General features: G+C 42.4%; 1 protein-coding gene across 3 annotated transcripts in view; it reads right to left on the minus strand.

The window, feature by feature from the left end:
• The window catches only part of LOC138638123 (probable cation-transporting ATPase 13A5), a 553,152-nt gene that overhangs the window by 219,198 nt on the left and 313,711 nt on the right, over window positions 1-20,243 (minus strand). For all 3 annotated transcript variants that reach the window (XM_069727147.1, XM_069727148.1, XM_069727150.1), the window contains one exon: window positions 6,780-6,911. In XM_069727147.1, the coding sequence (XP_069583248.1) occupies window positions 6,780-6,911 (132 nt within the window). The remainder of the gene's footprint in view (window positions 1-6,779; window positions 6,912-20,243) is intronic.

Below are 20,243 nucleotides of genomic sequence, written 5' to 3' on the forward strand. Positions count from 1 at the left end.
TAAACCTGGGTGGCTATGGGCTGAAAAAATTAACTAGAATAATACCGCAAAGATCTTATAGAGCCAGAGTCATTAAGAAGGCTCTACAGGTGCTGGCTAGATCCAGAAGATCGCCAGCAGCTGGAAGCGGGCGAAAGACAGTTTGCAGCGCAATAACTACACAATATCCCCAGAGGCTATTACATGATTCAACTACAGTTTTACACATCCAAGACAACCCTGGAGGTGTCAACAGCAGTGCTGATCCAGTATGATTTTAACACAACAAAAACACAAACATTTTTATAGCTTGTTTTAATTAATTACCTGTAGGTCAGAACACATATTTGGTGAACACCTCTTAACACAGACCCTGACAGTGTTGAAAATGATGCCATCACCACTTTCTGAACACTTGTAAAATAAGTGATACTATATCTTATTAAACTCATCACCACTGACTGCTGTTGTACATCCCGCTGTAATCCCACTGAAATGTGCTGTTGTAACTGAACTGTAACACTGTATATTATCTATTTTGTAAGAAGTGTAATGATGTATGTTAATTGTACATGTGATGATTTTTATATCATTCAGTACGAATTTTATAGTATTGAAATGTCTTTGAGATGTATTAATTTTAGTACATTAAAATCTCTAAAAATTTTACAATACCGTGTCTTTGCTTTTTTTTTTTTAGAAATGTATAAAACACCCGCTTTATACTTGACAAAAACACATGATATACATAATATGCCCAATACAGTGAGCCTGATGTGTTATAAAAACCCATATTTAGCGCGCGGGTTACCATTCAAGAAGCTTTTACAGTGTTTCACTTCTGACTTGCAGAATAATGATAGAATCGTATCAGATTTTGTGTCATCAAAATTTTCACGCTTAACCCGTTGTTCTGACCGGAGTTATCAGATTCAACAAAGATGTACTTGGCAGCTTCACACTGTTAGCTAGATAGAATGTATTCTTTATCTTTGTGTAGTTGTGGTATCTGGGCAATAAATATTTTAAACTGCTCTCTGTGTACTTCTACAGATGTTTTTGCTTTTGCTGCTTCGGTGGGCATAGACAGCTACTCTGCTTAGATGAGATAACATAACATAACATAACACATAACAGGAGAATATCTCTCTCTGTTTTTTGTTGTCGGTGGGATTAGACGACTGCTTCGGTAGGCATAGACAGATACTCTGTTTAGATGAGATAACATAACCACATGCTAGGCTTTATGGCCTGCCGGCAGAAAAATACAGCTTACAGAAGCGAGCTCATATGAAAATCTAATAGGATATAAAATAAACAGCAATTTTGTACTATATGCGAACACTGTGAATAAAATACATGGCGCTGATTACAGAATGCAATCTCACAACAACTACATATAAAAAATGAGAATCCTTGGATATAAAATTATATAATTGCACCAATAACAAACTGCCCTGATTACAGAATGCAATCTCACAACAACTACATATAAAAATCTAATATAAAAACAAACAAATGCTGGGATAATAATCGCTGTATCAAAATACTGTGATAACAATATCAAACTGTATCAAAAGGGGAAAGCCAGACACCCAGGGACAGCTGGCTGACAGGGGCTGGGCAGAAAAATACAGTTTACAGAAGCAAACTCATATGAAAATCTAATAGGATATAAAATAAGCAGCATGGTGTGTTATAAAACACAATTTTGTATTATATGTGAACACTGTGAATAAAATACATGGCACTGATTACAGAATGCAATCTCACAACAACTACATATAAAAAATGAGAATCCTAGGATATAAAATTATATTATTGCACCAATAACAAACTGCACTGATTACAGAATGCAAAAGATAGAATTGAGATTTAGCTAACATTGCAAAGTGTGACTGTGGTTAGCTGACCACATTGCTGCATCACTCTAACACTGGACATTATCTGTACAGGATGAGGCGTCTCTGTAAGCTTGTGGCTATTTTATCTGTTAACCTCCATGAGCATGTAGCTGGATATCACACCTAACACAGCCCCTGACGCGCTGAAAAATTATGCTGTCACTGCTTCTTTCTAAATGTGTAGTGGCCAGTGCCCTGAGCAGCACTTGTAACAGGCAGCTGGTAAGCATTTTTTATTATTAAGGATCGTATTTTTATTACACTCACCACTGCTGTATGTTATTGTATATCATGCTGTAATCCACATACAATGTATTGTGTCTGATACATACTTTAATAAAGTCTTTTAAAACTCATACAATGACTGTCATTTTTCATAATATTGAGAATTATACTATCACACACTATTAAGCATTGCACTATCATATAATGTAGGCGTGATGTTGAAAATGAGAAACTGTGTATATGTTGAGCATTATGGACTGACGGCAGAAAAATACTGTTTACAGAAGCAAACTCACAAACAACTACATATAATATGAAAATCTAATAGGATATAAAATAAACAGCATGGTGTGTTATAAAACACAATTTTGCACTATATGTGCTCATTGGTAATAAAACACACTGCCTTGATTACAGAATGCAATCTCACAACAACTACATATAAAAATCTAATATAAAAACAAAACAAATACTGGGATAATAATCGCTGGATCAAATTAACAATATCAAATTATATCAAAAGGGGAAATCAGCCAGACACACAGGGACAGCTGGCTGACAGGGGCAGGGAGGGGTTACACACTTTGATACACTCTGATAGGGGCGGGTCCACCTGTCAAATTGAGTTTGATGAAACCACCCGATGATACACTACTACCCAGTAACATGGAAGTGAATGGGGTGGAACCAGTGTGCACCATGAAAGTTAAAGTTGGCGGCGGCCCCAGCGTAGAGGCGGAGGTAGGACTCACACCTAGTTCGCAGTCAGGTGTTGAGGACAGCACGCTAATGCAACTGAAGGAGGTATCGAGTGCATGATTGCCAATCCATGTTCTGGATGGCTGTGAGGCTGGAGAAACCCTGATGAAGAGATGCAGTCAGATAACTTAGTGGAGTGGGTCACTGAATGCCAAGGAGGAGAGCCAGACGTCAAAATTCTGCATGAGGTACCTGAAGTTCTGAGTACTCCTGACAAGAAAATTCAAGAGGGGCCTCGAAATACTCAGTGTGTCCACGCTGGCATCCCGCCCATGGGATATGGGCAGAATGATTTTCTCTGGCAACTCATCGTGCAAGAAAGGCAGGAATGGTGGTGAAAACTGAGGGCATCTGGCCCACCTCTGGAGAATATTAAGGGGCACAAATATTCTTCTTGGCCGAGGACTGGTGAGTTTAAAGAAGAGAGGAATGTAAAGAGATGGATAAGAGAGATTGAGTAACTGTAAGCGAAAACCACCATCTGCTGGACTAAACTGAAAGTGAAAGTAAAAAAGAAAGAATTGTGTTAGCAGGAACGAAATTCTGCTGGGAGATTTGCAGGGGGAATGAATTATCCTGCTAAACCTGTTAAGGTAACACACAGGAAGGACTTCCTGAATAAAAAAGGCCTCGCCAGGCTGAGAAGGGGAGTTGGCACCAGAACCTGCACCAGGGCAGGTTGTATGCCTTGCAGCCACCATCGGCACAGAAGAGTACGAAAGCGGTCAGATGCAGGAGAAGGCCTAAGTTGTGAGGAAGATCCATGGCCTGCTCCAGTGGAGGGCCGTGATAAGAGCCAAGCCAGACCCAAGAGATGCTGTGGCCAAGTTACTGGACATGCTTGGAGTCGAGGTGTGGACTCGAGACTATGCTGGTCAAGTAATGAAGACCAGAGCAATGCTGGTCAAGACCTGGAACGCAGATGACCCCAGTTAAGAGTCGAGGACCAGTGTCCCACTTTGCCAGATCAAGGAGATGCATGTCGGCGGTCGAGCACCCAAGATTCCCGAAGAATACACGACCAGAGACTCTCTCCTCAGCTAGTGATTGGAGGATGCGAGTGAGCAGGGCTGTTGCTTTCAGCTGTTGCTTTCAGCACAGACTCACTGTATCGGGTGTGTGCAGGGGGAAGCTGCAAATGGGATGGGGCCTGGCTGATGATAAACAGCCCCAGAAAGTGCTATTAGACTTTGTCAGGGCCTGGAAAGCTGCAAGGGTGCCCTAGAGACTGTTCCTGCTAAATACAGCGTTTGCCCCCTTCCTGTTTGGACCAAGGTTGGACTGTATACCCCGAGCTGATCTCGAGGACATATCTCTCGTAATGTACTAACCTATATATTGCCGGTTGCTTGTAAATAATACTGTGAATATTGTTCTTGTGCATTTATCTGTGATAATGGTTTTTCCCACATTTAACCCTGTTAAATGAATAAAGTAGAAGTAGATTCTTGATCCCACCTGTTGTCTGCGCTGTTGCATTTAGATCACCTGCATTACATGTCAATGGAAAAACTTCTTGTAATTGTCCGATTGCCTTTGCTATACATAGCAGTGCTTCAGCCCTGCTATGTGTAGCAAAATTTACGACCTCCTATGAATGCCAGCCACTTCGGCAGAACAATGGCTATCATGGCAACCTTTGTGAAGCGCTTCCAGCTGATGCATGTTAAATCCCACTGTCAGTAATTGACTGTGAGATTTAACTGCTTCACAGCCACAAGTGGAGCCATTCAGCATCATTAGATTAGCCATCTAGTGCACTGATAGATGCGGGACTAGCGATGAAGCCCACATTAAAGTCAGGAATAACACTTTTTTGACGTGAATATCCCTCAAAGGTCATAAAGGGGTTAATTACAGTATTTAGAAACACCCTCACTTCCACTCTGAAGGACATTTATGTATTTTGCCATTTATTTAATTATTACATTAAAACAAACTCTTCACCATAGTTTAGATAATAGAACAGACCTCCATACACTCATCACTGCTACATAATACCAGGTGGCTAAGAAATGGTCTAATAAATTCATGGCTAAAAAAGTTACTAAGAAAAAGCTTTGAAGGTGGTGCAATATTTTGTGTCAGTTCACCAAATCTTCTCCAACTAGAGATGAGTGGATTAGGCAAATTCGAGTTCGCCTGTTCACAAGGATGTTCGATTCTCAAAGAAGTTATACTCTGGGAATTTAATGTCCCTTATTATGTTCTGAATTATGCTCTACATTTTGCTTATGCTCCCTTAGGCCGGTTTCACACGTCAGTGGCTCCGGTACGTGAGGTGACAGTTTCCTCACGTACCGGAGCCATTGATACACGTAGACACATTAAAATCAATGCATCTGTGCAGATGTCATTGATTTTTTGCGGACCATGTCTCCGAGTGCCAAACACGGAGACATGTCAGTGTTTGTGGGAGCGCACGGATTACATGGACCCATTAAAGTCAATATGTCCGTGTAAAACATGTACCGCACATGGACGTTGTCCGTGTGCAGTCCGTGTGCCATGCAGGAGACAGCGATACATTAAGCGCTATCCCCCCCACTGGTGCTGAAGCCGCCATTCATATCTTCCCTGCAGCAGCATTTGCTGTAGAGAAGATATGAATAATTGTGTGTAAAATCAAGATCCAGGTCCCCGACCCCCTCCCACCCCCTGTGCGCCCCCCTCCCCCCCCCCCCCCCCCGCTGTGATTAAAATACTCACCCGGCTCCCAGCTCCCTCGCAGCGTCCTGTCCTGGCCGCACTTTCTACTCTATGAGCGGTCATGTGGAGCCGCTCATTTACAGTAATGAATATGCGGCTCCACCCCTATGGGAGGTGGAGCCGCATATTCATGACTGTAATCGGCGGCCCCACGTGACCGCTCATACAGTAGAAAGTGCGGCCAGGACAGGAAGCAGCGCCAGCCAGTGAGGGAGCTGGGTGAGTATTTTAATCACAGCAGGGGGGCGCACAGGAGGTGGGAGGGGGTTTGGGGACCTGGATCTTGATTTTACACATAATTATTCATATCTTCTCTACAGCAAACGCTGCTGCAGGGAAAATATGAATGGGGCTTCAGCACCAGAAGCAGGGGACAGCCCTAAACTTTAGCGCTGTCTCCAGCACGGTGCATGTGGTACCCAGTGGGCACACGGGCGGCACACGTGTGCCACACTGATGTGCCACAGAAACGCACCGGCACACGGACACGGATAATTCCGGTACCGATTTTTCCGGTACCGGAATTATCTGGACATGTGAGACTGGCCTTACACTCACTTTAGCGCTCACCTTTACAGAACCCGTCTCCTCATCATCACCCATCCGATCCTCTCCTCATCTTCATATTATCTCTGCTCACGCAGTATCTCGCATGCTGAACTGGGACTTCTGGCTTTGATATTGACCTTTTGCATAGAAATCTCCTGAGCCCTGATCAAAGCCAGAAGTCTCCTACCAGTATGAGAGGCCCAGGGATTTCAGCACAATATTAGATGATCTGGAGATATGACAGGGACCAGACTGGTGACATGGAGAGCCCGGAGATGTGAGTAAAATGATTTTTTAATATTTTAAACCCCTTAATGGTTCAGAAATGGTCTTTTACGGTCCAATTTGCTGAATAGGCATGGAAGCAATTCATAAAAAAACTGCATTCTGGCAACTGCTATTTTTTGTACAATTCAAGTAGAATTCAAATCCACTCATATTTATCTGCTCATCTCTATCTCCAACCTCAACAGTAACTCATTGCTGGAGAGTTTGTGCTTCTTGCTACCTGATGCCTGATACATAACATGCACAATAGTTAATACTAGGGCTGAGCCATAAGTTTATGCTTTGTTTTTTACTTCCATTGTACTTTGTTTTATATGTAGAGTATATGGCAAACAAGAAGGCATCTGTCCATGCAGACATTTTTACCTGTTAGCATTCCTTCATTAACAACGCAGCTTCCTGTAATTAATATGGAGTCACAGGGCAAATAGAATTTCCTTCCAGTTAAAACAATAACATCTCCGGGAACCAAATCCTGAGATTCTACTTCTTGTATATCTGAAGAAAAATGTAATTACTATCATTACTTCCACTGCAGAAATTGTGCAATTTATGCAAAATAATGTTTAAATCATACACGTTAGGATACAATATTAAAGCATATTTTTGAGTTACAAATAACAAAGAAATTTTCTGGTTTTATATTAATAAAGCTTAATCACTGTCAAAAGTGTCATCACTTTTAATTTTTTACACCATAGGAATTCTCCAATAAACAATATCAAATTGAACCATAATGTCTGCAGCGCCAGCACCGCCTCACCACCGCTGCCTTGGTCTTTGCTGACAGCTACAGACTCGTGACACCATGTCTACAGCATGTCACAATGTTGTTTGAATATTTATATACTATAAAATTGTTCTGTAAAAAAAAAAATGCTGGACTATAATGTTAAGGCAAATATAGTAACATAGTAACATAGCAACATAGTTAGTAAGGCCGAAAAAAGACATTTGTCCATCCAGTTCAGCCTATATTCCATCATAATAAATCCCCAGATCTACGTCCTTCTACAGAACCTAATTGTATGACACAATATTGTTCTGCTCCAGGAAGACATCCAGGCCTCTCTTGAACCCCTCGACTGAGTTCGCCATCACCACCTCCTCAGGCAAGCAATTCCAGATTCTCACTGCCCTAACAGTAAAGAATCCTCTTCTATGTTGGTGGAAAAACCTTCTCTCCTCCAGACGCAAAGAATGCCCCCTTGTGCCCGTCACCTTCCTTGGTATAAACAGATCCTCAGCGAGATATTTGTATTGTCCCCTTATATACTTATACAAGGTTATTAGATCGCCCCTCAGTCGTCTTTTTTCTAGACTAAACAATCCTAATTTCGCTAATCTATCTGGGTATTGTAGTTCTCCCATCCCCTTTATTAATTTTGTTGCCCTCCTTTGTACTCTCTCTAGTTCCATTATATCCTTCCTGAGCACCGGTGGCCAAAACTGGACACAGTACTCCATGTGCGGTCTAACTAGGGATTTGTACAGAGGCAGTATAATGCTCTCATCATGTGTATCCAGACCTCTCTTAATGCACCCCATGATCCTGTTTGCCTTGGCAGCTGCTGCCTGGCACTGGCTGCTCCAGGTAAGTTTATCATTAACTAGGATCCCCAAGTCCTTCTCCCTGTCAGATTTACCCAGTGGTTTCCCGTTCAGTGTGTAATGGTGATATTGATTCCTTCTTCCCATGTGTATAACCTTACATTTATCATTGTTAAACCTCATCTGCCACCTTTCAGCCCAAGTTTCCAACTTATCCAGATCCATCTGTAGCAGAATACTATCTTCTCTTGTATTAACTGCTTTACATTGTTTTGTATCATCTGCAAATATCGATATTTTACTGTGTAAACCTTCTACCAGATCATTAATATACCATGTTTTGTTACACATGCACTTTGTTTATTCATCTATCATTATTTATATACCGTTTTTTTGGTCGGATTATAAGACGCACTTTTGTTCCCCCAAATTTTGGGGGAAAGTGAAGGGTGCATCTTATAATCCGAATCTGTGTGCTGTGCTGTAGAGGAGGGGGAGCAGCTCTGGAGTGGTGTCAGGGGGCTGGGGAGGGCTGCCTGCGGGCTGCAGAGACAGCAGGAGGTCATGCGCTCCCACTTATTAGTCTCGTGTAATATTCACTGTACCCGCTGTCCATAACCTCGGTGCTGAAGCTGCGCAAGTTGATTCACAGGGGAGAAGCGAATATTACATGTCAGTCCATGAAATGAAGAAAAAAAAGTGCACTTACCCGTGTATGTAAAAAGTCACAACTTTATTCGGACAACATTACAGTAAATTTCAGGGAGAGTGTAGAAAAAATGCGGACAACGATCGTTTCGTGCCTCAGCACTTCAACGGGTCCAAACACTGAGAGGAAATAGGGTGGGTCTATATCAGCATAAGCTGAAAGGTGCTGCCCCTCCTATTACTCCTCCTGTCGACAATGTGAACCAATCACCTATATCACAAATGTGAAGACATTAATTACAAAAACACATTTAAAAATAATTTAAAAACAATGCCACCAAAGATATAAATCTGAAATATAACATTACAATGAATTTTATAATAACTTTTCAGAGGAAAACTGCCATGTCGATCCTTTCATTTAAACCTAGGGGGCCTACAGCGTCTGCACGCATGATCCATCTCCCTTCTTTTTGGAGTAACAAGCGCTGCAAGTCTCCACCTTGTTTTGGTAAGGAAACCTGTTCCAACCCCGCAAAACGTAAGGAATGTATATTACCATCGTGTTCATTTCTTACATGGTTAATAAACCTTGGCTGTTCTCACCGAATTAAAGTGTTCTCTTATTCTTTTGAACAACGGCCGGATTGTCTTGCCTATATAAAGCCACATGGGCAAAAAATAACATATACAATATGAGTGGACCTGCATGAAATGAAATCTCGAACCGTATGTTGGATGGGGCCAATTTTTACATAGGTACCTGTCAGATGGTATTTACAAAAATTACAATGGCCGCATTTAAAATTTCCTTTAGATGTATTTGATGTGAGCCAATTATCCCGATCTGAGGAGAACCTATTTCGCACTAACAGATCCCTAATATTTCTGCTACGTCGACATGCAAATAAAGGCCCCCTATCTGTCATTTCTTTCAAGTCAGTGTCCCGACCTAGGATATGCCAGTTTTTACGAATTACTGATATAATTATTGAATCCATAGGTCCAAATTCAAAACAAAAAACAAATCTTTTTTCTTTTTTTGTGGACCTGACACGGGAGTTATCATATATATCTATACTCGCAGCTCTATTTAAAGCCTCGTCTAGGACCGAATGCGGATACCCTCTTTTTGAAAACCTCTTATATAGTACTTCTGATTGCCGTTTAAATCCCACTAGACTATTATTAATCCTTTTTACCCGTAAAAACTGGCTGTAGGGCAGGGATTTTTTTGTGTAGAGGGGATGAGCACTATTATAATGAAGCAGAGCATTTGTTGCAGAAGGTTTTCGGTATGTCTCTGTGTGAATTCTACCATCAATAACCGTGAGCTTGACATCTAGGAATACTAATTCATTTCCTCCAAACTGAGACGTGAACTTCATACCCATGGTGTTGGATGTCTCAAGATAATCCACAAATTGTGTGAAGGTGTTACTATCACCATCCCACACCATGAATACGTCGTCCACAAATCTCACAAAAAACTTTATGTGTCTCAAAAAGGGATTTTTTGTGGAATATATATATTCCTCTTCTAATCTGGCCAAGAAAAGATTTGCTAGGGTGCAAGCAACTGGAGTGCCCATTGCCACCCCCTTAATTTGTTTATACCAGGTGTCATCGAACTGAAAGGCATTATGTTCGAGAATAAAGGACAGACCCTCACAGATGAAGGAAATGGTTCCCGCATCCGTAGGGGTATTCCTTAAGATCATATCAATTGTTTCGACTCCCATTTTCTGGGGAATTCTGGTATAAAGACTTTCAATGTCTATTGAGGTCAAACAAAAACCTTCCTGCCAGATAAAATTATTTATTGTACCTAAAAAATCTCCGGTGTCTTTTATAAAGGAAGGAATATCACGTAAAAGGGGGCGTAACAACCAGTCTAAATAGGCAGACAAAGGTTCTGTAAGGGATCCCACCCCTGACACTATAGGGCGGCCTGGTGGCCGTGTTAGTGATTTGTGGACCTTCGGAATGTGGTACCAATGAGGTTTTCTGGGATAATCTGGTAATAGCTTATTTGCCTGTTTTTCTGAAAAAACTTTTTTCTCCACATACTGCCTTAAAAAAGATCGTAAAATGCCCTTAAATTTAAATGTGGGATCTCCCTTTAATTTTTCATATGTGTGAGACTCAGACAATTGTCTTAAAGCTTCTTCTTTGTAATAGTCTCTAGTAAGTAGAACCGTATTTCCTCCTTTGTCCGCAGAACGGATTATTGTATCTGACCAACCCTGGATCTCTTTCAGGGCTCGTGTTTCTCCTGCTGATAAATTGGTCGGAGTCTTTTTGTATAGCAACGCTTCAATCTCTTTTAGAACCTGAGTCTCAAAGACATCCACAAGATTACCAGGGGATGTCTGTGGCATATATGTGGACTTCACACCTCTAGTAAAGGGTGCATGGGGTATGTCTTTTCGATTATAGTCAATAGGACTCGGATCCGTGAGGCTTAAAAGTGTCCTGGCGTCCTCCTGTATATCTTCATTGTTTTCTTCAACCATAAACCCCAAAGGGCCTATCTGACATGGTATTTCTCCAGGCAAGATCTCTACTGGAGTTTGTTGTTGTGTTTTAATATTTTTATTTTTATTTGTATTATAAGATTTAAACAAATGGATTTTCCTGGTGGCCTTGAATAAATCAATCTTGAAATCCACCAGATTAAATTCTGCCGGTAAACAGAAATTAAGACCTTTCGAAAGTACTGAGATATGTTCCTCTTTTAATACATGATTTGTAAGGTTAATGATAGTATTGGTCTCTCCTACATCGGTCTCCAAGAGACCTGTTTCCTTTTGCGTAGATTTTTTTCTACCATTTCTCCTACCCCCACGACGCGTCCTGCGTCTAAAGGGGACGCTGATTGTGCAGAAGGGGGATTTGTAGATGTACTACCAAATTCCTCAGTGGCACTCGAATCAGAATCGGTGGTTAAATAGTCTTTTTTGTTATTCCGATTTCTCCATGCAGGGCCTTTTTTCTGATATGTTTTTTTTTGGAATCTCTGGGTGTTCCAAGTTTGATGTCCTTTATTCCATGTAAAGATTTTACCTGTTTCGAAATCATTTTTATCGCGTATGAATTTGTCGCGTTTTTTTTGTTTTATTTCGTTTTGCAAGAGAATTAATTTAGTATCCAATTTTTTATCCGTAATATTCCATTGTGGTTCAGACAATCTAGCTTTTAATTCCTCTTCGGGGTTGGAACAGGTTTCCTTACCAAAACAAGGTGGAGACTTGCAGCGCTTGTTACTCCAAAAAGAAGGGAGATGGATCATGCGTGCAGACGCTGTAGGCCCCCTAGGTTTAAATGAAAGGATCGACATGGCAGTTTTCCTCTGAAAAGTTATTATAAAATTCATTGCAATGTTATATTTCAGATTTATATCTTTGGTGGCATTGTTTTTAAATTATTTTTAAATGTGTTTTTGTAATTAATGTCTTCACATTTGTGATATAGGTGATTGGTTCACATTGTCGACAGGAGGAGTAATAGGAGGGGCAGCACCTTTCAGCTTATGCTGATATAGACCCACCCTATTTCCTCTCAGTGTTTGGACCCGTTGAAGTGCTGAGGCACGAAACGATCGTTGTCCGCATTTTTTCTACACTCTCCCTGAAATTTACTGTAATGTTGTCCGAATAAAGTTGTGACTTTTTACATACACGGGTAAGTGCACTTTTTTTTCTTCGTTTCATGGACTGTTATGTATTACTTTGCAAGTCGCACCCCGTTGTATAAAAAAGGATATTATATCGGCTTACTCCAAAAAAAAAAAAAAAAAAAAATAAAAAAAGGGTGATAAAAATAACAGAGTCTAGCCTAATAACAGCAGTGCAGAGGTTCATTGTTTCATTTGGTCGTTCGAATATTACATGTGCCTGCATCTTTCCCCCTCCCATCATGGATATGCCCCCCCCGGTCACTCTTATATGCCCCCCCTGTGCTGCTGGCAGGCACATGCTCCCCCTGTGCTCCTGGCAGGCACATGCACCCCCCTGTGCTGCTGGCAGGCCAGCCCCCCTGTGCTGCTGGCAGGCACATGCCCCCCCTGGGCTACTGGCAGGCACATGCCCCCCCTGGGCTGCTAGCAGGCACATGCACCCCCCTGTGCTGCTGGCAGGCACATGCCCCCCCTGGGCTACTGGCAGGCACATGCCCCCCCTGGGCTGCTAGCAGGCACATGCACCCCCCTGTGCTGCTGGCAGGCACATGCCCCCCCTGGGCTACTGGCAGGCACATGCCCGCCCTGGGCTGCTAGCAGGCACATGCACCCCTCTGTGCTGATGGCAGACCCATGCACCCCCATGTGCTGCTGGCAGGCACATGCCCCCCCCCCTGTGCTGCTGGCAGGCACATGCCCCCCCCTGTGCTAAAACACATATGTTTTTAGCAATGCATGCTAGCACTAAACATGGTGATAGATATAGGTGGAACTGATTAGTCTTGGTACAAACAAGTGGCTAACTAATTGTCCTACCTGTTTAAGTTACATTGCTTATGTGCATTGCTTTTTACATGTATATGTAATTATTTAGCATAATATGTTGTCCTGATCCACCCTGTGACTGTTACTACTCTTTTTTGGGATCACACTATTTTATCATATACTATTATATGTAATTGTATTTAGTATGTGGTAAACATCTACCCTTAATAAAATATTTATATTGTGAGATACATTAGGACTCAAGTTCTCCTCATATTCAATTGATCTTCTTGAGTCTGTATTTTTTTATATCTTTGTGTGTATATATATTGGTGACCTATATAATCAGTTGTCTTTCTGTGTTTTGCACAGCCGTAAAACCCAATTCTAATTTGGATTTTAAAGCCCGTGAACAGATGTGGCTTTCTCAACTAAAAGATGTTTTTAGTGATGATCCTAAAATATCATCTTCTGGAGGTGGTAAAGATACGCAAGAACTTATTAAGAAATTAAAAGATTTATTACATAAGCGCACACGCACTTGGTGGAATTGTGCTTTTTTAAATAAATATCTGGAGAGGGGTCTCATACCCAGGGGACTTAAAGTTCAAGTGTTCCCATCATTTGATGTCAAGGATATTGTTTTCCATTAAAAATAAGAGGATTTGGCCAATACTTGTTCCAATGATTTGGATAGGGACATTGAGGATATACAAGTTAAATCAAACCAGGATTTATCTAATGAAGCTTTGATTATCCTCAATAGGGAATTGGAACTCTATGTATCTATGGAATAGGAGGCATCATCAACATAGAGGGTCCTCGCATGCTCGATCTGTCTCCACTGTCTCTATAACTTCGAGTGAGGAGTCATCCAGATCCAAATCAAAAACATCTGATATGGGTTTTCGTCAGGAAAGGATGAATACCAGATTTGGGAAATCCTTAATTGATACTAATGATAAGAAAGGAAAATATGGATCTGAGCTAATTAATTTATCAATTCATATTTTATCTCAGGCACATTTAGAGGTACTTCAAAGAGGACTGACATTTTCACCTTCTAATAATTTAGATCCATTTAAGGCTACCAAAGACCTTTTCCTCTTCTCAAGGAAATTAATTAAGAAAAAACTTATGACCAAAGACAGCGTGCAGTCGGTTGCAACTGATTCTATAGAGCAGGAGGCATTGAGAGCTCTCGAGGATCTCCTACAGGAACAGACTCCCGAACGTGCAGCTGGGTTTCCACATTATCTCTGCCCCAGATCCACAAAATTCCCCTCTTGTCAGTGGTTCCTGCCATTGATATTTTTACACGTCTCGTTGTACAAGATTTTCAACAAATTACAACAAGACGTAAATTTGACAGCAAAACAATGGAAAGCTTTGCAGGAATTAAGATCATTTGATGACATTGTCATCAAACCAGCTGACAATGGGGAGAATGTGGTTCTGTGGCCGACAATTATGTATGAACGTGAGGCTAGCAGACATCTGAAGGATGCTGACACTTATCAAAAGTTGGATTCTAATCCTCTTAATGTTTTTCAATCTGAACTTGAGGAAATTCTAACTGCAGCTGCAGCTTTTGAGAGGGGTATTGTTCCTAAGAAAATTGTTGATGGCCTTCTTACAAAATATCCGAAGGTCCCTACCCTATATTTCATTCTGAAAGTACATAAGGACCCAGTCTGTCCTCCTGGACATCCAATTGTCTCTGGTGTGGGAGGGTTATGCAATCCAGTATGCAAATTCATTGATTACTATCTCAAACCCTTGATGGGTTTGCTCCCCTCTTACACTAGAGAAAGGTCCCATGTCCTTCCAAGAATTAATGGCATTCAATTGGAATCAGATATGATTTTAGTGACTGCCGATATCGAGGCTGTCATGGAGTCCTACTCTGGTACCACACAATCAACAGAGCCAGCAAAGAGTGAACAATCCCAAGACCTTTATTTAGGCAAAAGTACGAAAGGTCCACCACACAAAGGATAAAATATTCCAGCACACGAATGCAGTTGAGTTACAGAATAAAAGTCCAACAATCCAGCAGACAGAGGATCACATAGTCCATATACTCTTCTTTCTCTCTGACTTGCTCTTTACATCATGGTTCCACACAGGACTGATCTGTGTCTCACCTCCCTGATATTTACAGGTCCCCCTCCTCATTCACAGGTCAGGAGGGGGAAGGTCTCAGGGGCTCATTGTTTCAACAAGCTAGGTCAACATGTCATTAACATACAATACAGTACTGTGGGGGCTGATATCAGATTGCAGCAACAGCCATTCATTAATTAGCAAGTAACTCCTTCTACAAGAGAACACCATGAACATAAGTAAAATAGAAATATACACAAAAATGATACCCACATAACATATCCCACCATCACAGAGTCATTATACACATGTACACGACATGAGGATGGTTTGGAGGCGGTCCACTTCTTCCTGGGAACCAGCAGCTTCGATGGTCTTGTTTGTGATCTCATTATGGAACTTTTACATTTTATTCTGACAAATAATTTTTTTGTATTTAAAAACGTTTTTTATGTACAGAAACGTGGCACTGCCATGGGCGCGGCCTGTGATTCTGGGAGAAGGGGGTATTTGGCGGGGAGGGCGTGCAGGGTGCGGTTACATTATATCGATGACTTGTTCATCATCTGGCAAGAATCTGAATCACAACTCCATAACTTCATGCAGCAGTTGAATTCTAATAATTATGATATCAAACTTTCATATGTTATGAGTGGTTCTTCTGTCGACTTCATGGACATTAAAATCTAAGTGGATCAGAATCTTTTTTTGCAAACTGATGTACACAGGAAACCAACTTCAACTAATTCACTGCTTCATGCAGAATCAAGTCATCCTTACAGCATGATCAGGGGCATCCCTGTTGGTCAATTTCTTAGGATGAGGCGGATCTGCTCTACTGAACCAAAATTTGATCTACAAGCTAAAGATCTCCATGATAGATTTCGGGCAAGAGGGTATTCACATAGATGCATCAAGGCAGGGTACAATAGGGCTAAAAGATGTTTTTGGGATGATCTATTGTGTCCAAGGGCCAAAAAAAATTTAGTGGAGGATAAAATCCGGTATATCTCCACATACAACGGTGAGTGGCCTACAATGCGTGCATGTTTACAGAAGCATTGGGATATATTAAAAACGGACCCAACCCTAGCCAAATGTATTACTGATGTTCCCCTTATGACCTCAAGACGAAGTAAAAACATAGGAGATATCTTGATGAGTAGTCATTATGTTCCTAAATTGATCAAAGAAAAAAACCCTTTTGGTACCCATGGATCAGTTAAAGGATGTTTCCCTTGTTGGAACTGTATTGCATGTGTGAATATTGTTTGCTCTTCAACATTCGAATCTACTAATGGCAAAAACAGTTTTGTATCAAGCAATATATAACATGCAAGATGACTCAAGTGATTTATTATACCACTTGCACATGTCCCAAAACCTATATTGGGTTAACATCAAGGCGTCTTGGTACTCGAACACGAGAACATGTTCGGGACATTATGGTAGCAAAAACAGAAATGGATGTTTCTCAATTAAAACCACCGCCTAGACATTTTCATCAATTTCACAATTATGATCCCAAACAATTTTTTGTAAAAGGTATTGAACATGTGCAATGTGGCATTTGCGGTGGTGATATCCGCCGCTTGTTAGCGCAAAAAGAGTGTAGGTGGATTTATGTTCTAGATTCTATGGTGCGAAAGGGGTTAAACGAGAGAATGGGCTACTCTTCCTTTTTGTAATTCTTGTGCCTTGATATCCTTAAATGCATGGTGTGGGCCCCTTCTCCAGATATATTCTTACCACCTTTTGGTTGGTCTCTTTATTATATTTTATGTTTTTTTAAACGTTTGTCTTCTGACTTTTAGTTTTATATGTGATCCATGTTGGAATTGGACAACAAGGATGATCTGTGGATGCACTTTTTTCACTTGCAAGTCCCTACACCGTCAAGTCTGGCATAATTAACCACAATGGGCTTAGTAATCTTTGTATCACTTTTTAAATATTTATACATTGTAATATTGTTGTGTAATTTATAAGTATGCACAATGTTAGGGGTCGAGTTCCTGCCTCTGCACCGGGGGAATCTCAAACCATGTCTGCTGCGGTCTCCCATTCTGCATTAGCCGCAGCAGAGTCTGCTCAGCGGAGACGTCGACTCCAGCGTCTTGCTCAGCCTGATACTGTGAAAAGGGTTGCTGCTGCCTTTCCAGGCTCTGCTATTGTACCCTGCACTGGTCTGCAGTAAGCAGGCTTTTCTGGAACTAAGTCCTGTTTTGCACACACTGAGCATGCCCATGGGAGGACCTCTCATTAGAGGTTGGGGGTCACACGCTCAGGCCCTGTAGCAGCTCCCATTGGTCCTCCAGGAAGGTCCTGTAGTGCTGAAACTATAAAACATTTGCATGGCCGTGCATGCGCTAGTGTCAATTTATTTATGAGCTCAGCGCCAGTGTGGTCATGTTTGTATGCAGTCAGAGTTTGGCTGAAATAAGCCCCTAGAATGCTGGCACCTCCGGCGAGTTTTTTTGTGTGTGTGGATTCAGAGCTGTCATGTAGCCATTAGAATTCCGGCTCCATCGGAGAGGAGCTGCGTGTTTGCTATTGACTGCATGACCACTATCGGCTTTACTAAGTAGCTGTGTTCCTCTGTGAACTTAACAGGGCATAGCGTTCTCTTTGCTAACGGACTCTGTGAAGTAACAGAGTTCATTTTTACCACCATATAGTACCGCCTTTACTAGCAGCAGGTTCTTTCCTGCACCGTGAACCCCGGATTGCGAACGCACCTACTACTTCTGATATATATATTCGGTGCGTTCCGCCAACCCTAACAGTACAGTACAGTAGTGCCAGGGTCTGGCTAAGTAATGGTGGATGAACAGTGATTGCAGGGGTACATCCAGCTGCTGGAGGGCAGGTTGGCGGCTCTCGAGCGTGCAACCTCAGTGGTGGATGTTGCCGCAATTGCTGTTCAGGCTGCGAGCCTGGCTGCAGCAACTTTACCCACTACCACCTATATCTCACCTCCCGCTGCCCAAAAAATACTCTGGTGACAGTAAATCCTGTAGGGGTTTCGTGAGCCAGTGCGGTATACACCTCCATCTCTTGGCTGCATGTTTTCCTACGGAGCGGGCAAAGGTGGGATTCATAATCTCTCTTCTGTCAGACAGAGCTTTGGACTGGGATACGTCGCTGTGGGAGCGCAACGATCATGTGGTGCAGAGTGTTCCTCGGCTTCTGGGCACTGTAAAACAGGTCTATTTGGGACCTCGAGTCACCCATGATATGGCACTCCAACTGCTTGCATTGACTCAGGGTTCGACCATGGTCAGCCATTTTGCCGTCCACTTCCAGACATTAGCATCTGAGCTGGAGTGGTCGGATAAAGCCCTCATCCCGGTATTTTGGAGTGGGCTGGCTGACCATGTGAAGGACGCTTTGGCCACTAGAGAGATTCCCGCCACACTGGAGGAGCTCATAGCTATATAAAATTGCATCGACCTTTGTTTTCATGAGCGAAGGTTGGAGCGGGCAAATTGTAGTCAGAGGTTTCGGCTGGCTCCCACCTTCCCCAAACCTTTGGAATCTCCGGTCCAGGCGATTGAGTTGCATGAGGCAATAAAGGTGTCACGAGCGGTATCCAAGTCCCAGTCAACTCATGCACTTAAGGTCTGTCATGTTTGCTGGTAATCAGGACATCTTGCCTCCAGGTGTCCTCAGCGGTCGGGGGAACGTCAGCGTCTAGTGGCAGATGGAAAAGGTACACTAGACACGGTGACGTTTACCTCTAAGTTGTCCTTCAAGGGGACAATTACCATAGACTCATCAACTCTGATGGTAGAGCTTTGCGTGGACTCTGTGGCGGAGGGAAATTTTATGTCATCCGCTGTCGCCCAGCGACATGCAATACCCCTGGTGATGCTCGCCAAACCAGTAACCATTTGAGTAGTAAATTGGTCGACACTACCCTCCCAGATTACACACCAAACCATTCCTTTCACTCTTTCTATGTCTCCATCACATCAGGAGACTATCTCTCTATTAGTCATTCCTGAGGGAATTAATGAAGTCCTGTTGGGAATACCATGGCTATCATTCTCCTCATATAGAGTGGTCCTCAGGGAGAATTTTGGGATGGAGTAAATCCTGTGAGGGTAGATGTCAGAGGGAGTGCGTTCAGGTTGCTACAACAGAGGTACTATGACTAAGGGCGCCGTGGTGCGCCAGAAACGCGTCAGGCAGAGAGAGTCTCCCTCTCTCTTTTTTAATATTGTTTTTTAATATGCTTCAATAAATTTTGGATATTTTACTTACACTGGATGGACGTGCTGGATATTCCCTTTTCCTTTCTTCTACAACAGAGGTACACGCAGATCTTTCCTCTCTCCCCAAGCACTATTGGCTCTATGCGGACGTGTTCTCCAAAAGGGCTGTGGAGACACTTCCGCCTCACTGCCCCTATGACTGTCCTATTGACCTTGTGCCTGGTGCAGAGCCTCTCCGTGGTCGAGTCTATCCATTATCTCTCCTGGATACGGAGGCAATGTCTCAGTACATCCAAGAGAATCTGGCAAGAGGATTCATTAGGAAGTCAGTGTCACCTGCAGGGGCTGGGTTCTTCTTCGTGCAGAAGAAGAGTGGAGAACTACGTCCATGCATAGACTACAGGGGCCTTAACGCCATCACCGTTAAGAACAAGTACCCACTACCCCTGATATCTGAGCTCTTTGATAGGCTACAGGGAGCAAAGGTATTTACTAAATTAGATCTGCGGGGTGCTTACAACCTGATTTGCATCCGTGAGGGGGACGAATGGAAGACATCTTTTAACACCTGGGATGGGCACTATGAATATCTGGTGATGCCCTTCGGGCTCTGTAATGCTACAGCCATTTTCCAAGACTTTGTGAACGACATTTTCTGGGATATGTGTTATGGCTGGCAATCAGGCAACACAGCGTGCAGTAATCAGCGCACATACAGAGATCTGGCAATAACCCAAAACAATAGGACGAGCTCTGAGACGTGGAATCTCTGTAGACTGCAGTACCTGATCTATCCTCACACAACTGGAAGCAGCAGTGGATTGCGCCTATCCACTACCTATGCAACTCGGCACTGCCTGAGGA

The sequence above is a fragment of the Ranitomeya imitator genome, chromosome 5 (genome assembly GCF_032444005.1).
Source record: "Ranitomeya imitator isolate aRanImi1 chromosome 5, aRanImi1.pri, whole genome shotgun sequence".
Lineage (NCBI taxonomy): Eukaryota > Metazoa > Chordata > Amphibia > Anura > Dendrobatidae > Ranitomeya > Ranitomeya imitator.